Source organism: Bos grunniens, chromosome 13, assembly GCF_055505025.1.
Source record: "Bos grunniens cultivar Pamir isolate PY7600 chromosome 13, Bosgru_T2T1.0, whole genome shotgun sequence".
NCBI lineage: Eukaryota > Metazoa > Chordata > Mammalia > Artiodactyla > Bovidae > Bos > Bos grunniens.
In genome coordinates, this window is record NC_141177.1 from 17,777,793 (window position 1) to 17,800,260 (window position 22,468).

Here is a 22,468-nt window from a genome sequence, read left to right on the forward strand (position 1 = left end):
AAATAAATTTCCCAAGTAGGAAGTTTAGCTCTGCCATTTGTTTGTTAATCCTTTACCACCTAAAAATGCCCACTGTCTACAAATCGAGTTTTCATTTGGGCCAAGGATAAATTTCTGATACAGCCACTCTTCATACTTGATTTTATTACTAATTATTAGAAGGTGCTTTTGGTTGCTTAAGAGTCCCTAGGACTGCAAGGAGATCCAACCAGTCCATTCTGAAGGAGATCAGTCCTGGGATTTCTTTGAAAGGAATGATGCTGAAGCTGAAACTCCAGTACTTTGGCTACCTCATGCAAAGAGTTGACTCATTGGAAAAGACCCTGATGCTGGGAGGGATTAGGGGCAGGAGGAGAAGGGGACGACAGAGGATGAGATGGCTGGATGGCATCACTGACTCGATGGACGTGAGTCTGAGTGAACTCCGGGAGTTGGTGATGGACAGGGAGGCCTGGTGTGCTGTGATTCATGAGGTCGCGAAGAGTTGGACACGACTGAGTGACTGATCTGATCTGATCTGATAAGTTTTACAGTATCTTTTTTTTTTTAATTTGGTTTGCTGCACCAGGTCTTAGTTGCAGCTGTGAGATCTAGTTAGTTCCCTGATCAGGGCCCGAACCCAGGCGTTGGAAGCATAGAATCTTAGACCCTGGACCACCAGAGAAGTCCTAAAGATGTTGATTCTTTTAAACCTTTCTGTCAGGACATGGTTTTAACCAGGATGTTGCCTGGAATGTAACTTTGGGTGACTAGACAGTCCAAGGGTAATTGCTTTTCAAATATCCTCAGATAGGTACAGGCCTCCCCTGTTCATTAATAATAATGGTGATGATAATAATACCTAAATTTTGTTGGATGGTTCTCAGTTTTCAAAATTCTTTGATCATTAAGATCCTGGTAGGTCCCAGTAGCCAAACCTGAAACGAATAAGTAGAAGAATTAATGATCAGTTGGGATCAAGTGGAAAAAGTCATTTATAGAGGCCGGCCAAAGCTCTAACTGCAGGCTGCTCAGGTTCAGATCCTTTCTGTGCCACTTGCTGGCTGTGTGACCTTTGGCATATTACAAAACCTCTCCCCACCTCAGTTTCTTCATCTGTAAAATGGGAAGGATTACTAATGTACTATCTTATAAGTGTGTCAGGAAATATAAGGAAATAATGAATGGACAAATAAAGTGCATATTATGGTATCTGGAATAAGTGATCAATATATTATGAGCATGAAGTTAGTTTGAGTTTTAAGGACTGCCTCTTAGGTCTCTTGTTTGTCCTTTACCTCCACTCAGGCTGTCTTAAAGAACAAATTGTTTTCCGGGATTCTGTCTTAGAGCTGGCGGGAACCTGGAACCCATCCCAAGAGCATATACCAGCACTTTGCCAGCAGTAGCTTTCCTAGTGTCCTGAGCTGCATCCTTCAAGAGCTGAAGCCAGAGGGTAGTGCTTCTTCTAGAGTTACTTCAGTGTGATCCCCTCATTAGAGGGGATCAACTGGTTGATGGGTGTGTGAGGTGAAAAAGAACACCCCAAGATGTGTGTTGCTTTGTTCTAATAGTTATCTGTACTGATACCCTGGAATTAATCTGGTGATTATACAGGCAGACTCAGATTCCCAGCTTGGCAGTCTCTGCAAACCTCCTGTTCACCACCTGCTGCCAGAATCCAGGAGTGACACAACAGGAGTGGGCCTGTTGTGAGGGGTGCCGTTCTCTTCCTTTCAGAAAAACACAAGGTGTGTGGATAGCCCTCATCCAGGGCTGAGGCCTGGTAGAGATTTTTACTGTAAAAATGAGGTTCTGCAAGGATGCTTCAAGCGGCTTTGATCACTCCCCCATCCCCCACCTTTGCTTATGGCATAGCATCTCTCAGAGTATTTTTCTGATAAAGAGTAACCCAGACTTTCCTTTATGTGGTGCACAAGCTCAGTGAGCTAGCTGCATTTTAAAAAGCCATTGTTTCTTCCACAGAGGGTGGTTTGGCTTGTTTATCTGGCTTTCTGGGGAGTCTCCTGAGACCCTTTCTTTTCCTAAGGGCCCTCAGGAGACAGCAATGAATCCAGCATCCATTACCCTAGACACTTGAGAGGATGCTTAAGTCAATAGTTTTATGATTAGATTAATTCAGGCTTTAACCCTGGCAAAACTTGAGAGCCAAGTCATCAGATTATGCTTCTTAAAGACTGAAGTATGGAATTTAGCCCAGGACTCTGTGATATCTTTCAGAGCCTGGAATAGGAATTCAGACGCCAGCCAGTCCCAGCCCCACACCCAGCTGAATACATGAATTTAGGCAAATCACTTCAATTTCTAGGCGTATCTGTAGACCAGTGGTTCTCAGCTTTAACTGCATGTTAAAAACCATACTGGGCCCTATATTAGCTCAATTAAGTTGGATCCTTAGGGTTGGGGCCTGGTATTGACCTCCTTCAAAAGCTTCCTAAGTCTTTCTAATGTGCAGCTAAGAGAACTGTTGGACAGGATGCCACATTTTAAAAGACTGTTATTTTGCTTCTCGGGAAGCACAGTGAAGTGTGGTTGTCCACACAGTGAAGTCTGATTCATGTGCTCAGTGTTCTGACCAGCCTTGTCTTCTTTCCCAGCTATGTTGCTCTTCCTGCTGTCTCTTGGATATGTTGTGTACATTTATTCCTCTCCCAACTCAGATGTCCTCACCTGGAATGTCCTCTCCTCCCTTCCAGCCATGCAGAACCTGTCCTTTCAAGGCCCAGCACTCTGTAACTCCTTTGGGAACCTCCTGACCATCTCGGTCCCTAGTTATTTCTCCCACCTCCGCTCTGGTTCCAAGCGTGGTTTGCTGTGTGCTCAGTTTGCTCAGTCACGTCCGACTCTTTTCGACCCCATGGACTGTATCCCTCCCAGCTCCTCTGCCCAGGTATTTCCCAGGCAGGAATCCTGGAGTGGGCTGCCATTTCCTACTCTGTGGGATTTTCCCGACCCAGGGATCGAACCCGCATCTTCTGCATTGGCAGACAAATCGTTTACCACTGTGCCATCTGGGAAGCCCCAAGCTTCGTTTAACGCTGACTAAATGTAATGCACACTAGAGGCAATGTAAGAGATGATACTCAGGCAATGTTCTGTCCTCCTGGGTAGGTGGGACATAGGAAAACACCACTGGTTTGACTCACAAATTATTAATACTAATCTGTTTAGTATCCTGTATTGTTGGCTACTTCTTACTGTGTATGTGTATCTTGTAACTGTTAGTTGATAAACAGCTATCCATGATGTGACTCCAGTGGACATTTTATCCCCAATAGCAAGCTCCTCTTCTTGCCGAATTAGAGCATTTTTCAGCACTGCTTTCTCATCTTGCTTTTATGTTCTCCCTTTCTGGACTTCCTTCTTTTTATTCTCTCATCCTCACCTGTAGGAATTTTATCTATTCTTCAAGGTCCAGTTCAAATATTACCTCCTCCATGAAACTTTTCCTCAGCACCCACAACTTGCATTAACTGACCTTTGCCTTAAACCTCTGTAACCCTTAGAGCAGTGGTTCTCAGCTGTTGATTTTGCCCCCCAGAGGACATTGAGCAATATCTGGAGGTATTTTTGTTTGTGTCAACTGTTGGAGGAGGGTGCTGATAGCATTTAGTGGGTAGAGGCCTGGGGTGCTACTAAACGTTGTGTGATGTACAGGACAGCCCCCATGATGAAGAATTATTTGGCTCAAAATGTCAGTACTGAGGTTAGCCTCCCTCCTGAGGGACCTCCTGAGGGGCTTCCCTCCTGGCTTAGTGGTAAAGCATCCGCCTGCCAGCACAGGAGACACGAGTTCTAACCCTTATCTGGGAAGATCCCCTGGAAAAGGAAATGGCAACCCACTCCAGTGTTCTCGCTGGAGAATTCCATGGACAGAGGAGCCTGGTAGACTGCAGTTCATGGGGTCATAAAGAGTCAGACATGACTTAATGACCAAACAACAACAACAACTGAGGCTGAGAAAATGCCTCAGAGTTTGTCCAGTTTGTATTCGTCTCATGTTTATCCAGTCTTGAACTGTAGTGATTTATTTACAGACTTAATCTCCTCTACTCAATTGAACTAATGGGTGAAGGCAGACTCTAGTTCCAAATCTGGGCTTTCTCGTTATTAACTTCATATTAACGTTTAATCCTCGAGCCTGTGCCCAGATCTTAACTGCACAGTGTAATTTAGGACCAGAGATGAGAGCACGGTGAGGGAGTCAGCTGAACTTCTTTTCCTTTTTTACCAACCCACATCTTTTCATCTGTGATGACCTGGGAGGAAGTATGGTACAGGGCACAGAGTGAGCGTTTGGGATCAGAAGAAAACTGGGTTTCGGTTAGAGCTGTTGGATTTATCAGTTGTGTTTTTTGTTCGTTCCATTTCACCTCTTCAAGTCTGGGTTTCCTCATCTCTGGAATAGAAGTGATTCAGTGCCCCAGTGTTTTATTCCCAGTGCCGTTGTGATAATCCAGTGAGATGTTAGACGTGAAGGTGCTTTGTGAAGTGCTGTAATCATGACTCAGCCAGTAGTTTATAGGTAGGAAGAGAGGATGTGGGTCAGCTTGCTATAGGAGCACCACTAGCTTCCCAGCCAGTCCTCTGGCCACTTCCTACCGCTTTCCAGTCATCACTACTCCAGCACCAGCTCCAGCTGACCCCTCCCAGCTCAGTCTCCTGAGAGTGCCTCCTCTATTTGCTGCCTTCATTCTGTTCTGATTATCTGTCTGCAATCTTGCCAAAACCAAAGTGACTGACTCTGCTTCTAGAATACAAACTAGTAGCCTGCTGTCAGTTCGTTTCTGGCAAAGCGTGACAAAGGCCAGACAAATTACCTTGGTCATGGGGAAAAGCTGGGAAATACGATAGCTTGTAGTTTTAGAAAGCCAGTACTATGTATAGTCCCTTGTTGTCTTCATTTAAAGTAACAGAGCAGTGTTTTTAAGCACTGGAAATCTCAGTGAGCTTTTTGTGACTGAAAAAAAAAAAACATGACGTGGGGTGTGCTAAAAGTCTGAGACCCTCCTGTGCCTGGAATCAGGCCAAGTGCACCCTCCCACTGATTTGCTGAGTGAACTTCAGCTAATCAGTGAATCTCAATAAGTTGATAACTGGGTGACCTCTTAGGATTTTAGTAAGAGCCTTGTGAGGTGGAGGATAGGTGCTTACCCTGGGGAGTAATGTAAAGTGCTACATTTATAGGGGGCTTTTGGGTCACAGATGGCTTCCTTGGTGGCTTAGTGGTAAAGAACCTGCCTGCAATGCAGGAGACCTGGGTTCAGTCCCTGGGTCAGGAAGATCCCCTGGAGAAGGGAATGGCAGCCCACTCCAGTATTCTTGCCTGGAGAATTCCATGGACAGAGGAGCCTGCCGGGCTGCAGTCCATGGGGTTGCAAAGAGTCAGACACTACCGAGCGATTAACACTAACTAACTTTGGGTCACAGAACGTCAGTCCTAAATGGGGGAGAAAATGTTATCCGACTCAACCTCTTCTCTTGACAGATGGGGAAACAGGTCCAGAAAGGAAAAATGCTTTGCCCAGTGCCACTCAGTTAGGTAGGGCCCGCCTGGGTCTATATCTGATATGCTTATAGGCTCTTTCTATGACTAGAAGAGTCAAATTTTTAAATCCTTGCATTGTTACTCACTTAGATATGGATATTAGGAAAGCCACTTAACTTCTCTTAGCTTAAGTTTTTCCTGCCTATAAAGTAAGAAATGAAGATGTCTACCCAGGAGGGGTATTAAACATAACTCCTGGGATGAGGAGGATTAACATAAGGTCCTTAGACTATAATTTCTGGCACAGAGTAGGAATTACACTTTTCCCCTTTCCCTTTTTAGCCTTTTGATACAAGGCTCACTTACTTAGGCTGAGGATGGCTGTTTTTTTTTTTTACTTGTCACTCTTCCCCCTATCTCATGAAACTGGAAAAGAGTTCTTATCTATTACATTTATAAAATCTCCACTAGCCTTTTAAAAATAGTAATAGCCCTTAGTATCAGGTTGGGATCTGGCAGCCATATCATTTGTGCGGATGAAGGCACTGCAGCCCTTTGATCCCCAGGAGGGAGCCAGTCTGTGTAGCAGAGGGATCTGGAGATGGAGTTTTCCACCATGTGATGTTAATTTTCTTATAGGAGTTATAAAACTGCTCATTGGCAAGGGCTCAAGACAGTGAGCAAAAATCCGATCTCTGGAAGAAGACATTGGGTTCCCTGTCATGCGGAAGGTGAACACCTGCTGTCCTGTTGCCAGTTCCGAAGTCACACCGTCCTCCATTGACTGCATTGGGCCCAGCTGATAAGGACAGCCTTCTCATTTAATTGCGCCCTTGTTTTAGTGTTTGTCCTGGCACAAACTGCATCTTTCTTTATCTTTAAAACTTGCTCGGGAACACTAGATGAATGCGTCACTTTGGAGGCACCTCAGGTTTCCCTCTGTCCCTGAGGCTCCTTGACAGGCTCCCCAGTGGAGTCACATTTGAATGATTCACACCTTGCAGTGCCCTGCTTTCAAATGAGTGAATTAAAGTAGTGAATAAAGCAGGGTTGGAAAAGTTTCAGAATATCACCATTTTATGTGTTTGGGGGGGGGATGGAAATAGACTGAAATATTAACAGTGATTGTTTCTAGAAGGAAGGACTGTGAATAAAATATCTTTTGGTTACCCTGTGGTTTCCATATTTTCTAAAACGGGCCCATATTTTATAATAGGAAGAAGAACTTTAAAATTGTCATTTTAAATTACTGACAAATAGTGGAGTCCAAATGAAAAGAGGCCACAGTTCATTGTGTGGTTAATAAACACTGTGAAGGGGCTTTCCTGGTAGTCCACTGGGTAAGGCCGTGCTCCCAATGCAGGGGGCCTGGGTTCAATCCCAGGTCAGGAAACTAGGTCCCACATGCCTCACCTAAGACCTGGTGCAGCCAAATAAATAAATAAAAGTTTATTTAAAAAATTCAATGAGTAGATTCCAGTTGGGCCAGTATTTGGGGCGCTAAGTGGGTTGATGTGGGGACTATAGAAGAGAGAAATGTTAGATGCTGTTTGAAATTTGTGATAAAAAGTTCAAGCCATCTCATCCCCTTTGGAAGTGTGACTGATATGAAAATAAAATAAATTCTGGGCATTCAGTAGCTCAGTCAAGGGTATAGGGTACCTGGGGTCTGAGAAAAGACCCGCAAATACCGGGCTTGTGCTCTTGCAGTGACACAAATGTTGGGGTCCTCACGGTTGGCGTGTGCGATCCACGGTTTGAGCAGTGGCCCCCATTGGCACCCTCAGGGTTCTTCAGAGTAATGGTAGAAGAGCTTTTGTTAGCCTAAAGGAAGTCAGCCCTGGATAGTTCATTGGAAGGACTGATGCTGGGGAAGCTGAAGCTCCAATACTTTGGCCACCTGATGCAAAGAGCTGACTCATTGGAAAAGACCCTGATGCTGGGAAGGATGGAGGGTATTAGGAGAAGGGGACAACAGAGGATGAGATGGTTGGATGGCATCATCGACTCAATGGACGTGAGTTTGAGCAAACCCCAGGAGATAGTGAAGGACTGGTGTGCTATAGTCCATGGAGTCGCAAAGGATCAGATACAACTGAGCAACTGAACAGCAACAACAAATGTAGGCATAGTTGAAAGCAGGATTCATTTTGGTGTATTGGTCATTAATACCTAAGAGGTAACGTGGAACACAGACCCTCTCCATAGCCAAGTCAAAGCCATACATCCTATTCCTGGAGGGAAAAACAGAAAAATGGATTAATGAACTAATATATTGTGAATGATTCCCACCAATCAGAAGGAATTGCTCCTCCTTTGAACTCCTCTGGCCCTTTTATTTCTCATTTTGTAGGTAACTTTATGGATAGTGGTCATCTCTGCTAATAAACTTGTAGAAGGCAGGGACCCTATTTCTGTTGTCCATATGCTTTGCACAGTGGGAACTCAATAAATGGTTGTTGAATGTCTGAATTCCCAAATCATTGAATTAGCATTTTTCCTGCAAGGCCAAGGCAGAAGAGATGAAGCCTAGACCTTTGAAGTCTGGATGGGAACCACTTGTATCCAGTATTTGTAATCTCTCCCCATGGCTTCCTGTACAGTAGGATGGAATCTGTGCCTCTCTACTCCACACCTTTCCCTAACTTCTCCCTTTCGGTCATAGTTATTTCTCACTATGTAACTAATCACTCCAAAACAAAGTTATTTATTATGTCTCATGGTCTGGGGTCAGGAACTGGGGAGCAGGCTCATTGGAGGCCTTTGTGGAGGCTGCCTGCCATACCCTGCGTCTACTGTTGTGATTCCCCAAGTGAAGGCTAGTGAGTGTAGCCTCGGTTCATCTCTCTGTTTATGTTAGGCTACAGCATTAACCTTCACTTTTTATTGTCCCTTAATCCACCTTCTAAACTGTTGCTTTCTAAATTGTAGCCCCGAGCATGTTGTTCTCTTACTTATACATCTCCAGTAACTGAAATGAATTCTCCATGTGGGCAAAGACTATTGTATTAATTATCTGTTGCTGCATAAAAATATTACTGCAGACTTCGTAGTTTATAACACACATTTGTTATCTCAGTTTCAGGGAGCTGGGACTCCAGCATGGGCTGACTGGCTCCTCTGCAAGGCTGTAGTCAAGGCGCCGGTCAGGGCAAGGTGCAGCTGGGGAAGGATCCACTTCCAGGCCCACGTGGTTGTTGGCAGCCTTCAGTTCCTTGCACATGGTTGGACTGAAGGTCCCAGTTTCTTGCTGTTTTGGCTGCAGGCTGTTTCTTGCCACATGGCTGTCTTACAGCATGCCAACTTGCTGCTTTTTTTTTTTTTCAGAGGAGGACAACACATTTACAACCTGCTTCTTTAAAGCTATCAGGGGAACTCTGTCTCTTTGCAAGACAGATGTTAAAATATCATGTAATGTAATCATATGCAGATACTCAGGTACTTTCCATCACTTTTGCCATATTCTAATGGTTAAAAGCAAGCCTAACCCTAACCAGATAAGTGTGTTGGGGGGTTATGCTTGGGTGTGTATGCCAAGAGGTACAGAGATCACAGAGGCCACGTTAGAGTCTGTTTGCCGTAAGTATCTAGTTTACTGTGTCTTCAGCACCCTGAGCAGTGCCTGACACACGCTAAGCTCTTAATATTTGAATGAATGGATGTAGTGTGACCATTATGTTTCCAACTCCTAGTTTTAAGCCTTTTTCTCCACTTCTGTTTCAGAGTTACTGATTTATTCTTGAGAATCCTCTATTCATCTGGCCTCATGGATGAACTTCAGGATGTTCAACTCACAGAGATCAAACCACTTCTAAATGATAAGGTAAAGACTGCTGTTGTCACTAAAATATATGTAAGTCCTTTCTTCTGTGGTTAGTTTGTTTTCTGTATTATCTGAATAGTAACTAAAAACATATTTATCTTGACTTTCTGTGGGGAGAAAACTTTAAAAAATATATTTCTTAACCTTCTTGATGTCTTGCCTCTCTTTCTTCCTACTTTTGTTTCCACCAGCCAAATTCAGACAAATTATCCTTGACATGTCCTATTCTACAGATAGAGATGTTAAGTGGAAAGTATGAGTGGGGTTTGATTTAGAATCCAGGAATCGTGACTTTCAGTTTCTATAAGGAAAACTTAGCATCCATGGCTGGTAATGCACACAGGTTGCAGTGCTCTCCGTAAGGCTTGTCTGTGATGTGACCTCTCTGTCTGCGTTGAGGTTTTCATCAGGGGTGCCTGGATGTTGGTGATATACCTCATCTTTCTGTTCATGTCAGAGAACACACAGTGAGCGTCAAAGTTAATAGTCACCAGGATTCAGCAGGTAAAGAGTGCTGTGATGATAAGAGTTACCAAAAAGCTAAGAAAGGTTTATCTTCTCTCTTCTCCCTCTCCATTCAGTAAGTGTGTGAAATTCCTTCTTTTAGGCCCTGTTCTTTTGATGTATTGTCATTGTCCCCTATTAAATTACTCTTCTAGCTTGGTGTGGATGAGCTCATGGCATCCTTTCCTGGGGAAGTATTGATGGAAAGGGTAAAGTTGGGTAGGGTCAGGATGCCAACGGGGGCTATACCAGAAGATGCTGTTGCTTGTTAATCTTTTTTTGCCCAAGGCAGGGCCCTTCACCTACAGCTTCTAGGGCTATTGACTTACTGTGTTCACTAATTTGCTATTGAAACCCTTCAACCCCATTCTTGTCCCTGTGACCTCATCTCTACCCCTATTCCCACCCCTTCCTTTATCTTTCACCAGATCTCTTGCTCTCCCCCTTGGCAAGCTGCACACTTTTTAAACCCTTTTTTGTTTCTTTTGTTGCTTCCCTTCATGTTTTCAGAAAACTCTCTGTTAAGCACTGAATTTTGGTGCATATGAAGGGCTGTACCCAAATGATGGGCCATGAAGAGGAGGAAGGAAGTAGAATCTACATCTGTAATGCTTACATACAGCCACAGAAATGAATAGTTACAAGGCAGGTGCGGGTAGGCAGTTTAGCTTCAGGAACTAGAAACATATCCTAAACCTGAGTGGTCACCAAAGTCAGCTAGGAACTTGTTTAAAAATACAGATTCCTGGGTCCCCACTCTAGAACAACTAAATTGGAATCGGAGGGGATGGGGACAGGGCACGCACACCTCTCTATGATCAGTGGTCCTCAGCCTTGGCTGCTTATTGCAATTACTTGGGGAGATTTAAAAATAACTGATGCCTAGGTCTTACCTCCAGAGATTATGATTGAATTGATCTGGGGTGAACGTTTACAAAAGCATCCAAAAATTGAGAACCATGCCTAAAGTGATTCTGACTAGCCAGCGTTGGAAGCCTATGACCTGATGGATCTCAGACATTTGAGGATTGGGGCCCAGGTAAGAAGAGGAGTCTTTCCTGACCTTGGAAGTCCACAGGATGCCTGAGGCAGCTACATGAAGAACTCCAGGAGTTAATTGCCTGGATGTCTCATAGAGAAGGCAGCTGGAAAAGAAAGATTTGGCGACTGTAACCACAGAAAAGCGTTGGATTAATGTTTGAGTCCTCATCTCTGAGGCTATAGTGATTCCCTGGCTGTGTCTGATGTGTGCCCGAATGCTATGAACAGAATTATGTCTGCTCCCCTAAAATTCATATGTTGAAGCACTGGCCTCCTATGTGACTATACTGGAGATAAGGGCTTTAAGGAGGTGACTAAGGTTAAATGAGGTCATGTGGTAGAGCCCTAATCTGATAGAATTGATGGCCTTATAAGAAGAGTGAGGGAGAGGGAGAGAGAGATACACCCTCTACCTCCACCCCTGGACAGATGAGGAAACATGGATGGCAGCCGTCTGCAAGCCAAGAAGGGAGCTCTCACCTAAAACAAAACCCTGCTGGAACCTTGATCTTGGACTTCCAGGCTCCAGAACTGTGAGAAGATAAATTTTTGTTGTAAAAGCCATTCACGCAGCCTGAGCAGTCTAAGGTACCAGGCATTGTCTCACTTCCTAACATCTGGTGGCTCTTCTTTGATGTGCCCGTGCTGTTCCTACCCACTTCCCACGCTCCATCTCGTGCCTCTCTCTCCCTGGGAAGTGCTCCTAGCCCATCACTATTCATGAGCATTCCCCCTGCTCCAGCCAAGCTTTATAGAAGTAGATTGGCAGTAGGCCCTCCTCAGATGGTGTCATTCTCAAACAAAGCCTTCTACCCCATTCCACCCCCACTCCCCAGTATATCAGTGCTCTGCCTTTGCCCAATAAGCGGGTGCTTTTGCATACGTTTTGAAGGGTGTAATGACGGTAGTGCTTCTCATCCATTATTTCATTTGATCCTCCCAAAGGCTTGGTGATTTAGGACACACAGATCGATTTATTCTCATATTGCTGATGAGGAGACGAGGGCTGAGAAAGGTGAAGCAGCTTACTCAGATTGTGTACCCAAGAGCACGTGCTGTAGGACAGGGTTTCTTGCTCTTGGCACTCTAAATGTTTTGTTGTGGGAGGCTGCCCTATTCATTGTAGGGTGTTTAACAGCATCCCTGGCCTCTCTACCCACTAGACACCAGTAGCATCTTCAAGTCATGACAACCAAACTTGTCCCCAGACAATATCAGATGTCTCCTGGGGGTCAGAGTCTCCCCAGTTGAGAACCACTGCTGGTAGGGTATAAGCTTTCAGACTTGAATAGCAAAGAAAGTCTTAACGTTTTTAGTTTTCATGGAGGTTTTATTTTTGCCTAATAGCCTATCCTGCTGTTATTTGTTGAGTGCTTTACATACCTTCTTTCTTTTAATCATCAGAACACTCCTTTGAAATAGATAGTCTTCCTCACTTAGTAGATGAAAATCTGACTATAAGGCTTGCCCAGTCAGGAAGTGGCAAAGCCAGGACTGAAACCCAAACCTTTCCTACTCCACAGCCTGAGGCCTTTCCACTCTGTTCACCCTGTAGAAGTTTTGGCATCACCTCTGAGGCTTGCCCTCTCTCTGTAAGCAGAAACCTAGAGATTTATATCATTTCACATCATCTTTCTGTCCATTCTCTTCCTAGATACATTCTTAGAGATATTGTTGTGCCCTTCCAGGTTTCAGGGAGCTAAAGGGAGTCTGGACCCAGCCTGAAATGCAGAAATTTATCCTGAGCTGACTATAAGGAAGCATTCTCAAAATAGCTTTAAGCGAGACTTATGTTAACTTTTTTCTTGTCATTTGTTGGTACTTTTCCCATTTAATTTTAGTATGCCTGTGATTTTGTCTATGGCTCAGAATTGTGAAGAAGTGGGTAATTTTGCCATGCTTGTTTTGGCTCCAGTGATGAAAAGAAGCACCTGCCAGCACTTCTGTATGTGTGTGTGTGTTTTTTTGAGACAGAATTATATGAAATGATTTTTTTTAATAGCATTTAACCATTTTCAGAGCATTTTCACAAGTACTATCTAATTTGAATCTCCTAACTTCTTGTGAAGGAAGTAGTTAAAGGTATTTTTAACTCCATTTTACAGATGAGGCTCAGAGAAATTATATGACTTGTCCATTGCTGGTGTCTAGTGAGGTGGTGAAGCCAGGACCGGACCCCACAGATGTTGACTTCAGTCTGGGTCAAGGGTCCCAGGTTCTTCCCACCACCTGCAGCCTCTTGTTAGCCGGTTGTTCCAACCCCTTCCCCCCACCTCCACAGAGCTGTATAAGCAGGAGGGCTCCCTGATTTGTGCTTCATTTTCCCTATCTTCCTTTACCTACCCTTAGTTCAGATACTGCTGAGCCTATGGATGCCAAAGACCAGACTTGAGAAAATAAATAGGAGACCACAGTTGGCTTCAGCAGAACTGAGGACCTACCAAGAAGGGGAATAAATATTCAGTGTGGGGAATGAATAAGTTATTAATTTGTTTTGGTTGTTACAGTAGAAAGTGAGGTAGACCCTCTACTGGTGACTGGATATAGGAGGTAGGGAGGATATTATAAGAGGAAGAGCAGGAAGAACCCAGGGATGAGCATTTTAGTCATCTCCAGGGCAGCACAGACAGGCAGAGGTTGTTTTGTTTGGTCTTTAATTTATTTTTAATTGGAGGATAATTGCTCTACAATGTGTCGATTTCTGCCATACAGCAACCTGAATCAGCCATAAATAAACATAGAGCCCCTCCTTCCTGAACTTCCCTCCAACCCCACACCCTCCAATGTCTCTTTGAAAACAACAGCAACACAGACTTGTTGATATTTTCATTAAAGAATATTTATGAAGTGCTGTTAATACATTTCTTGTACAGTTTCCCATGTTTCTACTTTCTGTTGGTAAGAGTTATTGTCCTTTTTTTTTTTTTAGTAGACATGCCATATTTTGTTCTCTTTGACAGTCTTTAATCTGCTTGTTTCTAAAACTTTTCCTGTTTTAACAACTGTCCTTTAGTTCCAAGCTCATCAGTTGCGTGTCACTCTTCCTCTTTGGTATTCATATCTTACTCAGATTGAGTATCTCTATTTTGAGATGCTCATATCTTCCAGAATGATGTTTATTGCCTTTACTAAGTGCCAGAACTGGGAATAGAGTAGTGAGTCAGACACTGCACCCCACATCAAGGTCACCAAACACACAGATTTGCCCCAAATCTCCTCCTGTTGGTAGTTGGTTCTAAGGTCTGTCTTTCTGTTCTATCTGTTGCTTTCTGTCTTTTGAAACTATATGCTGATCTTGACCAGATCTCATAGTGGGAAATTATGTTTCTCTTCTGTCCAGTTATATTTCTATAACTGTCCAGCAGTTACTTGATTTTTAAATTTTTCTCCTTGCCTTCCCCCTTTCTCTCATACTTCTCTTCATACACTGATAGATTCTCAGTTGCTTTTTGCCTATTCTCCAGGCTTGAACTGAGAATTACTTTTTTAAAATTTACTTTCTTGAGCTCCTTCATTTACCTTCTTCACTTGGCCTAGAGTCTCCACCAAGAAACATGCCCCTTAGCTGGCTTCTACCTTGACTGCAACTTTCAGTTATGATTTCTCTTTTTCCTTGATGTTTCCTTTTTTTCCCTCTTCCCCTACATTATTCTATTGTTTTCATTTATTATCTTGAATCCCTTTCTGCAGCTTAAGTCTGCTTAGTGCAAAAATCTCTCTGAACATGGAATTAATGCTATATTCAAATGGGACAGAAAATAAAAAGAAAGCACCCAGAGCCTGAAACTTCTGAAAGTTTTGTTGGAGTGGAACCCTGCGCTACAAATATCAGAGACAAATAAATCCCCAGGGAAGTGTCCCAGGGAAGTCTTTCCCCTTCCAGAATCTATCTAGTGAGCAGTATTGAATTTTTAATGAGTTCAGAGAATTTGGCTTTGGTTGACCACACTCAGATCATTTGGGGACCAGCTAATGATCTTGGCTCAGAAAGTCTGGGCACCAAACATGGTCAGACTGACCCAGTCATATCCTTTCTCCAAGATGCTTGATCACTCATGAAGCCTGAAGCCAGACTCCAAGAGGATCTGACATCTTTAAAAAAAAAAAAAAGCCAAGAAAACAAGTGTTAGTCTTCCTCTGATTACTCGTGTCTTTTCTTTGAGAGGTGAACATTGCATAAAGAATGTGCAACCGTGTTCTTGCTAGGTTCTCAACAAATATCATTTGGTTTCAGGAGAGAATTGCATCTTTCTGCTTTTTGGCATTTCCCTTTGTGCTCATCTCAAGCTTCAGCCTCACAAAATGCTTCTTGACTGTGATCACAAGATAGTGAAGAAAGGAATTCATGCATACGGCGACAGCTGCTTCTCAAATTGCTCATCAGAATTTGTGTGTCTGTGTTCCAGGACCAAGATTTTAGTTCAGACTGGAGGGATACTCCCTAAGCTTTCTAAATAATCTCTTAAGGGAATCTCTGGGAGCCCAGTAAGATTGAAGCTCTAATACGGTCTGTTTTGATATCATTATAGATTATTCCTCAAAAGATTAAATGAATCTTTAAATCATATTTTACAAAATACTAAGTTACATATTTTTTATTCCACACCAAATCTTTTTTATTTTTCCATTGCAAAAAGTGAAGTACATGCTTATTGTAGAAAAGTTTCAAGAAAAGTGTAATTGCCCATAATCTTTCTATTCTGAAATAGTTGCTATTGTTAATGTTTTGGTATTTTTCTTCTAGTCTCTTTTGGTGCATATTTTAATGTAGTTGAGGTCAAACTTTGACGACTATTTTGTAGTCTATGTTTTTATTTAATGACTGGGATGCAGTGGAATTTTTCTGTTGTTTTTGACCCAAAATCTTAACAGAAACTTGTATTTAATTTTATTACATTGGCTTATTCCTTTTATAAATATCCATCAAGTACCTGACTTACCCCTGGCCCCCTGCTGAATGTGGTGGAGGGTGCAAGTTGAATCGGACTGGGGCTCACTGGCTGGTCATTTATATCCTACTACAACAATCTACCCTCGTCCATGAGAAGGACCCTCCCTTCTGCTTCTCACAGTCAAACTAGAAATTAAGTACAATGACTTCTCGGAAGGAGTTCTCAGCAGTTGTGTGGGGCCAGTGGGGCCATGGAACACTATTGATCCTTCTTACCAGTGGCAGCATTCCTTGGGAATGTGCTTTCTGCATGGCATTGTAGTTGTTTCTCCTTGCTGTGACTGCATCAAACTTTATTTTGTGAACTTGGTTTCATTCTGGGACTAATACCTCAGACTAGCTGTCTCCACCACTCTCTTCTCTTCTCAGTGTCATCAGTAGTCTCTCTGATTGGTAATCTGTTGTGACTTTACTGCCACCTGTAGAGAGATAAGAGCTGCTCATCCATAATCTTATTCCCTCAAAAGCTCTCTAGATCGGCCCTGTCCACTAGAAGTTTCTGCAGTCAAAGGAAATGTTCTGTGTCTGCACGGCCCAGTAATACAGTAGCCACTGGCCACATGTGTGTGCTGAGCACCTGAAATGCAGCTAATGTGACAGTGAGACTGAATTTTAAATTTCAGTTTAAATTGGCAGCTGTGGCTATTAGCTGCCGTATTAAAGAGTGCTGTGCATCATCCCAGCTGCCTCCGCTAGTTCCTCTCAGGGGAGGACAGTTTGTTTCTTTGGGTGGCTTTTGTTGTTGCTTTTTCTTTACCGCGCCGGGCTGTGCTTTTAACCTCTGTTCTGTCCTGCCAGCAGTGCGAGTGGTGGGACACAGAACTGTTTCTAAGAGGATCTTCTTGACGAGAGAGGGGATTGCCTAGTACTCCCTTGGCATCAGAGACCTCGATCTTCTCTGAAGGGGCAGCTTTGGATAAGGTGCTTTATCCAAAGCTTTTTTATCATTATAGCTCCACGCCTTCTGGAGGGTGGATGGATATAACAGTTTCTGAATAATGAGGGTAATGAGGCTTGGGAGGAGCTTTTACTTTATGAGTCAAAAGGTTTTTTTTTCTCCCAAAGACATCACTCATTTACCCTTTTTATACTCTTATGTCATACTCTTGCACCTCTGGCATCTGAAATATTACAGAAATGCCTCTGAGTCATTACCATTGATTTTTTTTTTTTGGCAATCCAACCTTACTATGATATAGTCTCCTCTTAGATGCTTGTGAATTCTTCTTGGATCTTTTGACTATGTCCTACTTTTTAAACAATTCAGTGATTTGTCCTTTATCCTGTTAGCAGTTTCCTAAGATAGACCAGTGTATGAGGAACTGCGTTTTATCTGTTTCCCTTCTTCACTGACACTGCCTTTCTTCCTTGTTAGATTTCAGATCTTTCGTTCTTAACCCATCTGTATCTTTGTTCTTGTCTTCATCCTTTCTTTGCTTCCTTGTCCTGAGCACACTGGCTCCTGTCAGAGTTGGCCTCTAGCTCCTTGCCTCCCAGGTACCTCCCGTGTGGATTGTGAATGTATTCTCAGACTCTGATCCATGTTTTCTCTCTTCCCACAAGCTCTCCCTGCTCTCCTTAGGTAGGGAGACAAGTTACAAGCTTTACTAGGAAACCAGACTCTTTTCCTTCATCTTCACGGGAAGCCTGCCAAAGTGTAACCCCATCACTAAAGACTCCCCTTTTACTGACGTCGTTGCCTCTGAAGCCTGTTGATGAGAACCATTTTAGTTTTATGGCAACCAGGAGGCTGCACATGCGCTGCTGTCACTGTGAACTGAATTTGCTGCAGATGGGGGAGTCCACACGGGGAAACTGACTGTGTTTTCTGCCTTCTGTTGACAGAATGGTACACGAAACTTCCAGGACTTTGACTGTCAGGTAAGGACTGTACAAGCACCAAGGAGGGCTGTGTACAGGATCTCTGCAGCGCTTTCCTCCCTGTGCTGGTGGTCTTGTAGAGGTGGACCTCTCTTCATAGCTGATCACGGTTCCTTCGTGTTCTTTTGAACACTGGATCAAGTTTATTTAAAATGATTTGCTATTGTGTTCAAAAATTGCTTGCCAGGTCCCTATTTTTGTAGGCTATTGGGTGGTGTCTTTTTACAATTAAGATCTCCTTTCCTCAGATTGGTATTTGAAACCGTAATCACGAGTGCCATATGGTTGTCACCTCACAGCAGAGAAGGTTGGGGGCGGTCAATTTGGAGGGGAGACTTTACTAAAAACAAAACCTGTTCTAAAAGAAAGATTTAGTGATTTTAATACAAAAAGCAGATGTCTCTTGGCTGTATCTCTGGAAACACAAAATTCAACTTGACTCGTTAGTATTTTCCTAAATGGTAGTTCATCTTAGACTGCTTTTTGCCTGTTGCTCTGTTGCTAATTTGAAAATCCATAAAGTAAACTAGCAGTTCCATCTTCCTACTTTTATCTGTTGGCTGGCCCTGAAAGAAATGGGAAGAAAGAATTAATACAGGGAAATGGATACCTTACAAACCCATACAGCCTGACTCTCCTACTTTTGGGGTAGATGTGGTAAGTGGCTGTCAGAGGCAACACGAAGGAGACTCCAAGGGTACTAAGTAGGAGTGGAGGGTGCAGGGAAGGCATCTTCCCTGTGTCTGGGATTCAGCCAGCTCGCACAGCCACAGGCACATCATTATTTTCAGGTATGCATTCTATGTTAAGTACAGTGGAATCTCTCCATGTTAGCATTAACATCAAAAGGAGAAGCTAACATCTGTCTCATAGGCAACCCAGTTATATCGTATTAATTTATTAGGTACCTACTATAGATTCTAAACGTACATTTCTCTAATCCTTGGAGCAATATTACAAGGTGGTTTTTATCAGAGATGAGGAAATTAAGAGTCAGGTTTCATAACTTGCCATGGGTGGAATTGAAGTTGAAAACCTCACTTTGTTCTAAACCCATCGCCCATTCTTTCTCACCTAGCAATGTCCAGAGCTGAGAGGTGGCAGGGAGTTGAGCTGTGTATAAAGCTGAGCTTCCTTGGCAAGACAGATGAGACTGAGACTCACTTTGGAAGGGGCAGGCTCATAGCATTATTACAGATTTTTAACTCCCAGTGCTAAACACTTCTTATTATGACCGGTATACTTTATGTATACCACATACTCAGCCTGCTGCTGCTAGGAAATCATTTGTTATAAACTCCTTACTCAAAAACAAGAAGCTATATTATTTTTTTGGTAAATGGTGGCAGTCAAGTTTTGGTTTAGTTGTTTTTAATTTGATCTTTTGATCTAACTTCAGTTATGCTTTAGATCCTAGGTTGAACTAATTTAACTGCATTACTCTTAATATTTGATATAATTTACCTAGAAGGAGCTCATTTGAGAGAGGGTAATAGTAAAATTCAAGGTGAAAAATTCCAGAAGTAGTTTATATTTTCCTACTTTTAATATGTGAAAGCATTTATTTTCATCAAATTGGACATGCCGCTAAATCAGAATATTAAAAAATTGTGCACTTATGGCAAAACAGATATAAAAATACCAAAAAGTAAAGAAATAAAAAGCACTTGTTATTCATCACTGTTAATATTTTGGTGTATATCCTTTAGGATTTTTCTCACATATAAATATACTTAGATATAAATGAAATTGAGTTTTAGAAGTTACATTATCAACTATTTTTTAATACTAAGGCTTAAAAATAGTCTGACAAAAATTCTTTGTATTTTGGGTGAAGCTTTAATATAACAGTGTGTTCTGGCCTCATTAAATGTAACTTTTAGTTCAGTTCTGATACAAATAGAAGGATGGCAAGTGTATGTCACTGTCAGTGGTTATGAATGTACAGGTTCTCTGTGTTCTAAAGAAGAAAAAGTCAGAGGCCCTTCTTTTTTTCTCCTCAGCACTCATGAATGTACTTCATTCTCACCTCTTTGGTAAAGGCTTCTGTGGTGTTCTGGAGACTAGGGGTGTCTGGGTCAGGAGTTTGGCTACAGGTGGTAGAAGGCCTCGGAGGTAGGAACTGTGACGTGAGACATCTGTAGAGTGGCGCAGTATACCTGAAGGCTTTTTGGAAACCACTGGGCATTCTTAGGAGACAAAGCAGAACAAATCTAAAGCCAGCATTGCTACATTCAGCCTTGGCATCAGTGTTGTTCTTTAGCATAACCGTGGCATGGGACTAGCTGATGAAGCAAGTTCCTCTGGTCTCTATCTTGCCTTAGAAAAACCTTTACTGAATTTGATGATACTCCAGGAAGTTATCTTAGCATCAAATAACTTCAATCTGAACTGTCTTTTCTTCCTCTGTTTTCTGTACTAATCCAACTACATGTTTCCCCTCCCCCCAGTAATTGAAAATATAATTAAAATCGTACCATTTCTTTTGGTTCTTTGATTGTCCTAGTGACTTCGGTACTATACAGCTCCCCTGAGGCAAATAGCAGTTATATTGAGATCTCAGTAAAGAGAGGAGGGGTGATTAGCGGTAACAGTGCTTGGAATTGATGTGAAAGGAGAAAACCTATTTCCAGTTGAAACAGTGAATCAACAGACTTATTGTTAATTATCTACTTTGGTGCTGCTTAATTGTCTTCTGCTTGTGAGAATGTTTAAAAATTTGAAAGTAGAACTAAGACAAATACAGTAGCTTCTTTGTGCATGTGATATATTGCCTTCAAAAATAATTATACTAGGAAATCAAGAGGCACAGATTTATATATCTTACTATATATAAGATAAATAAGTTACGAGGATATACTAGAGAGCACAGAAAATATAGCCAGTATTTTATAAAAATTTTAAATGGAATATAATCTATAAGAATTTTGGATCACTATGGTGTACACCTGAAACTAATATTGTAAATCAACTATACCTCAACTTTACAAAAGGGATTAGTAAGATGGATATAAGGCTGGATAGATGTGTGATAATTGAGTATAGTAAAATATTAATGGTAGAATCCAGGTTGTGGGTATACAGATGTTCACTGTAAATTCTTTCAGCTTAGGTGTATGGTTGAAAGTTCTCATGATAAAATGTTGCAGGGGGAATCAATGTTTAATTTTACAAAAAAGTACACAAAACTGTTTTTCATTTTTAAACAACTCTCTCCATGGACATTTCTACACATTCACACACACTTATTATGAAGTTGTAATCACTATGTTTGTATAAATATCATCATCATTATTTCTCACATATTTCTAAAACTTCATGTGTAGTGTAATGTGTGCATATCACATGAGTAAACATGCTGTATGTTTAAAAACAATTCTTGTGTATAATCAAATTTGGAAAATTCAGAAAAGTGTAAAACTAAAGGGTACCTATAATCCTGTTACCTAGAGATAGCTGTATTTTATTATATTTCTTCCCAGTTTTCACTTTTGTATTCTGGTTATCAAAAGAGTACATGCTCATAGTTGAAGAGTTGGAGAGCACAGAGAGTTAAGAAGTAGCAGAGAAAAGCTCAGAAGCCTAGAGCCCAGGGACAGCCATGTTGCTGTTTAGTTTGAGATATGTTTGTGTGTGTATAGTTTTTTTTAATTTTAAAGTTTATTTGATTGGTCATACTGGATGTACAGTTATATATTTCCTTTTCTGACTTAATATTAGAACACAATCCCATTTCCATTTTTAAACTCTCATAAAAACAGTCTTTAATGGGGAATTCCCTGGCACTCCAGTGGTTAGGACATGGCACTTTCATTACGTGGGCCTGTGTTTAATCCCTGGTCAGAGAACTAAGTTCCTGCAAGCCACATGGCACAGCCAAAAAGAAAAAAAAAAACTCTAATGGCTGACTGTTATATCCTCGTATAGCTATCCCATGACTTAACTATTCCATTATTTTTGGAAATTAGATTCCTTATAGTATGTTCAGTTATTATAATTTGTTCAGTTCATTGAACATTTTTCTGCATTAATTTTGTATACACGTTGGATTATTTCTTTAAATGGATCTTGGAATGAACACACTTAAGGCTCTTGGCATATCTTGTCAGTTTGCCTTCCACTTCCATCAGAGGGGCACTCAATAAATATTAATGGAGAGTGAAAAGCTGCTATCTTCCAGGATATATATTCCTGTAGAAGATGCTGATAATGGAGTGCACTCACAAGAGTGGAGTTCATATTCCTAGGATAAGAATTCCAGACCTGGCTGAGGGCTGGGTGGTTTCATGCTGGCTGTTTAATGGCAGTAGTTCTTTGGAGGACTGACTTCTAGAACCCTACTGTAAGGATGTATATATGTGACTGCCTCTTCTAAAGGGATTTAAACATCTTTAAACTCTCGCACATCACTTGGTAAATGGGCACTATTACAAAATAAGAATTAAGTGAAGTAAATAACTGGAAGTTGCTTCCGCAGAAAAGAAGTATTTGGAAAGAACTGGGGTTCGGCCACCTGCTATAGTCTGTTAGGGAGCTTGACCAGTTCCATGCTCCTCCCCTTGCCTTAAAGGACGTGAATGTGGCCCCAGTCCCCCTTTCAGCCTCTGTCCCACTGTTTCCCATTGTTTACTCACCCACTCCCTGGAAAACTAGGATTGTTGCTGACCCACCCATGCTTCCGCTTTGTGCCTTTCCTTTCTGATGGCCTCTGTTCACAGGTCCTCCCCTCACGATGCACACCTGCCCCCTTTTGGTTTGTTTTTTTTTTAATTGAAGTATA

General features: G+C 42.1%; 1 protein-coding gene across 30 annotated transcripts in view; it reads left to right on the plus strand.

Moving 5' to 3' along the window:
- The window catches only part of NDRG3 (NDRG family member 3), a 63,093-nt gene that overhangs the window by 5,128 nt on the left and 35,497 nt on the right, over positions 1-22,468 (plus strand). For 14 of the 30 annotated variants that reach the window (XM_086332000.1, XM_086332003.1, XM_086331983.1 and 11 more), the window contains 2 exons: positions 9,212-9,311; positions 17,653-17,688. Coding sequence is in view for 23 of the 30 variants with exons in the window: in XM_086331981.1 (XP_086188107.1) it covers positions 9,212-9,311; positions 17,653-17,688 (136 nt within the window). In the remaining 7 variants the exon portion in view is untranslated. Of the gene's footprint in view, positions 1-6,125; positions 6,220-8,563; positions 8,713-9,211; positions 9,312-17,652; positions 17,689-22,468 lie in introns of those variants that run through there. The other 16 variants (XM_086331989.1, XM_086331997.1, XM_086331988.1 and 13 more) reach the window with 8 other exon arrangements.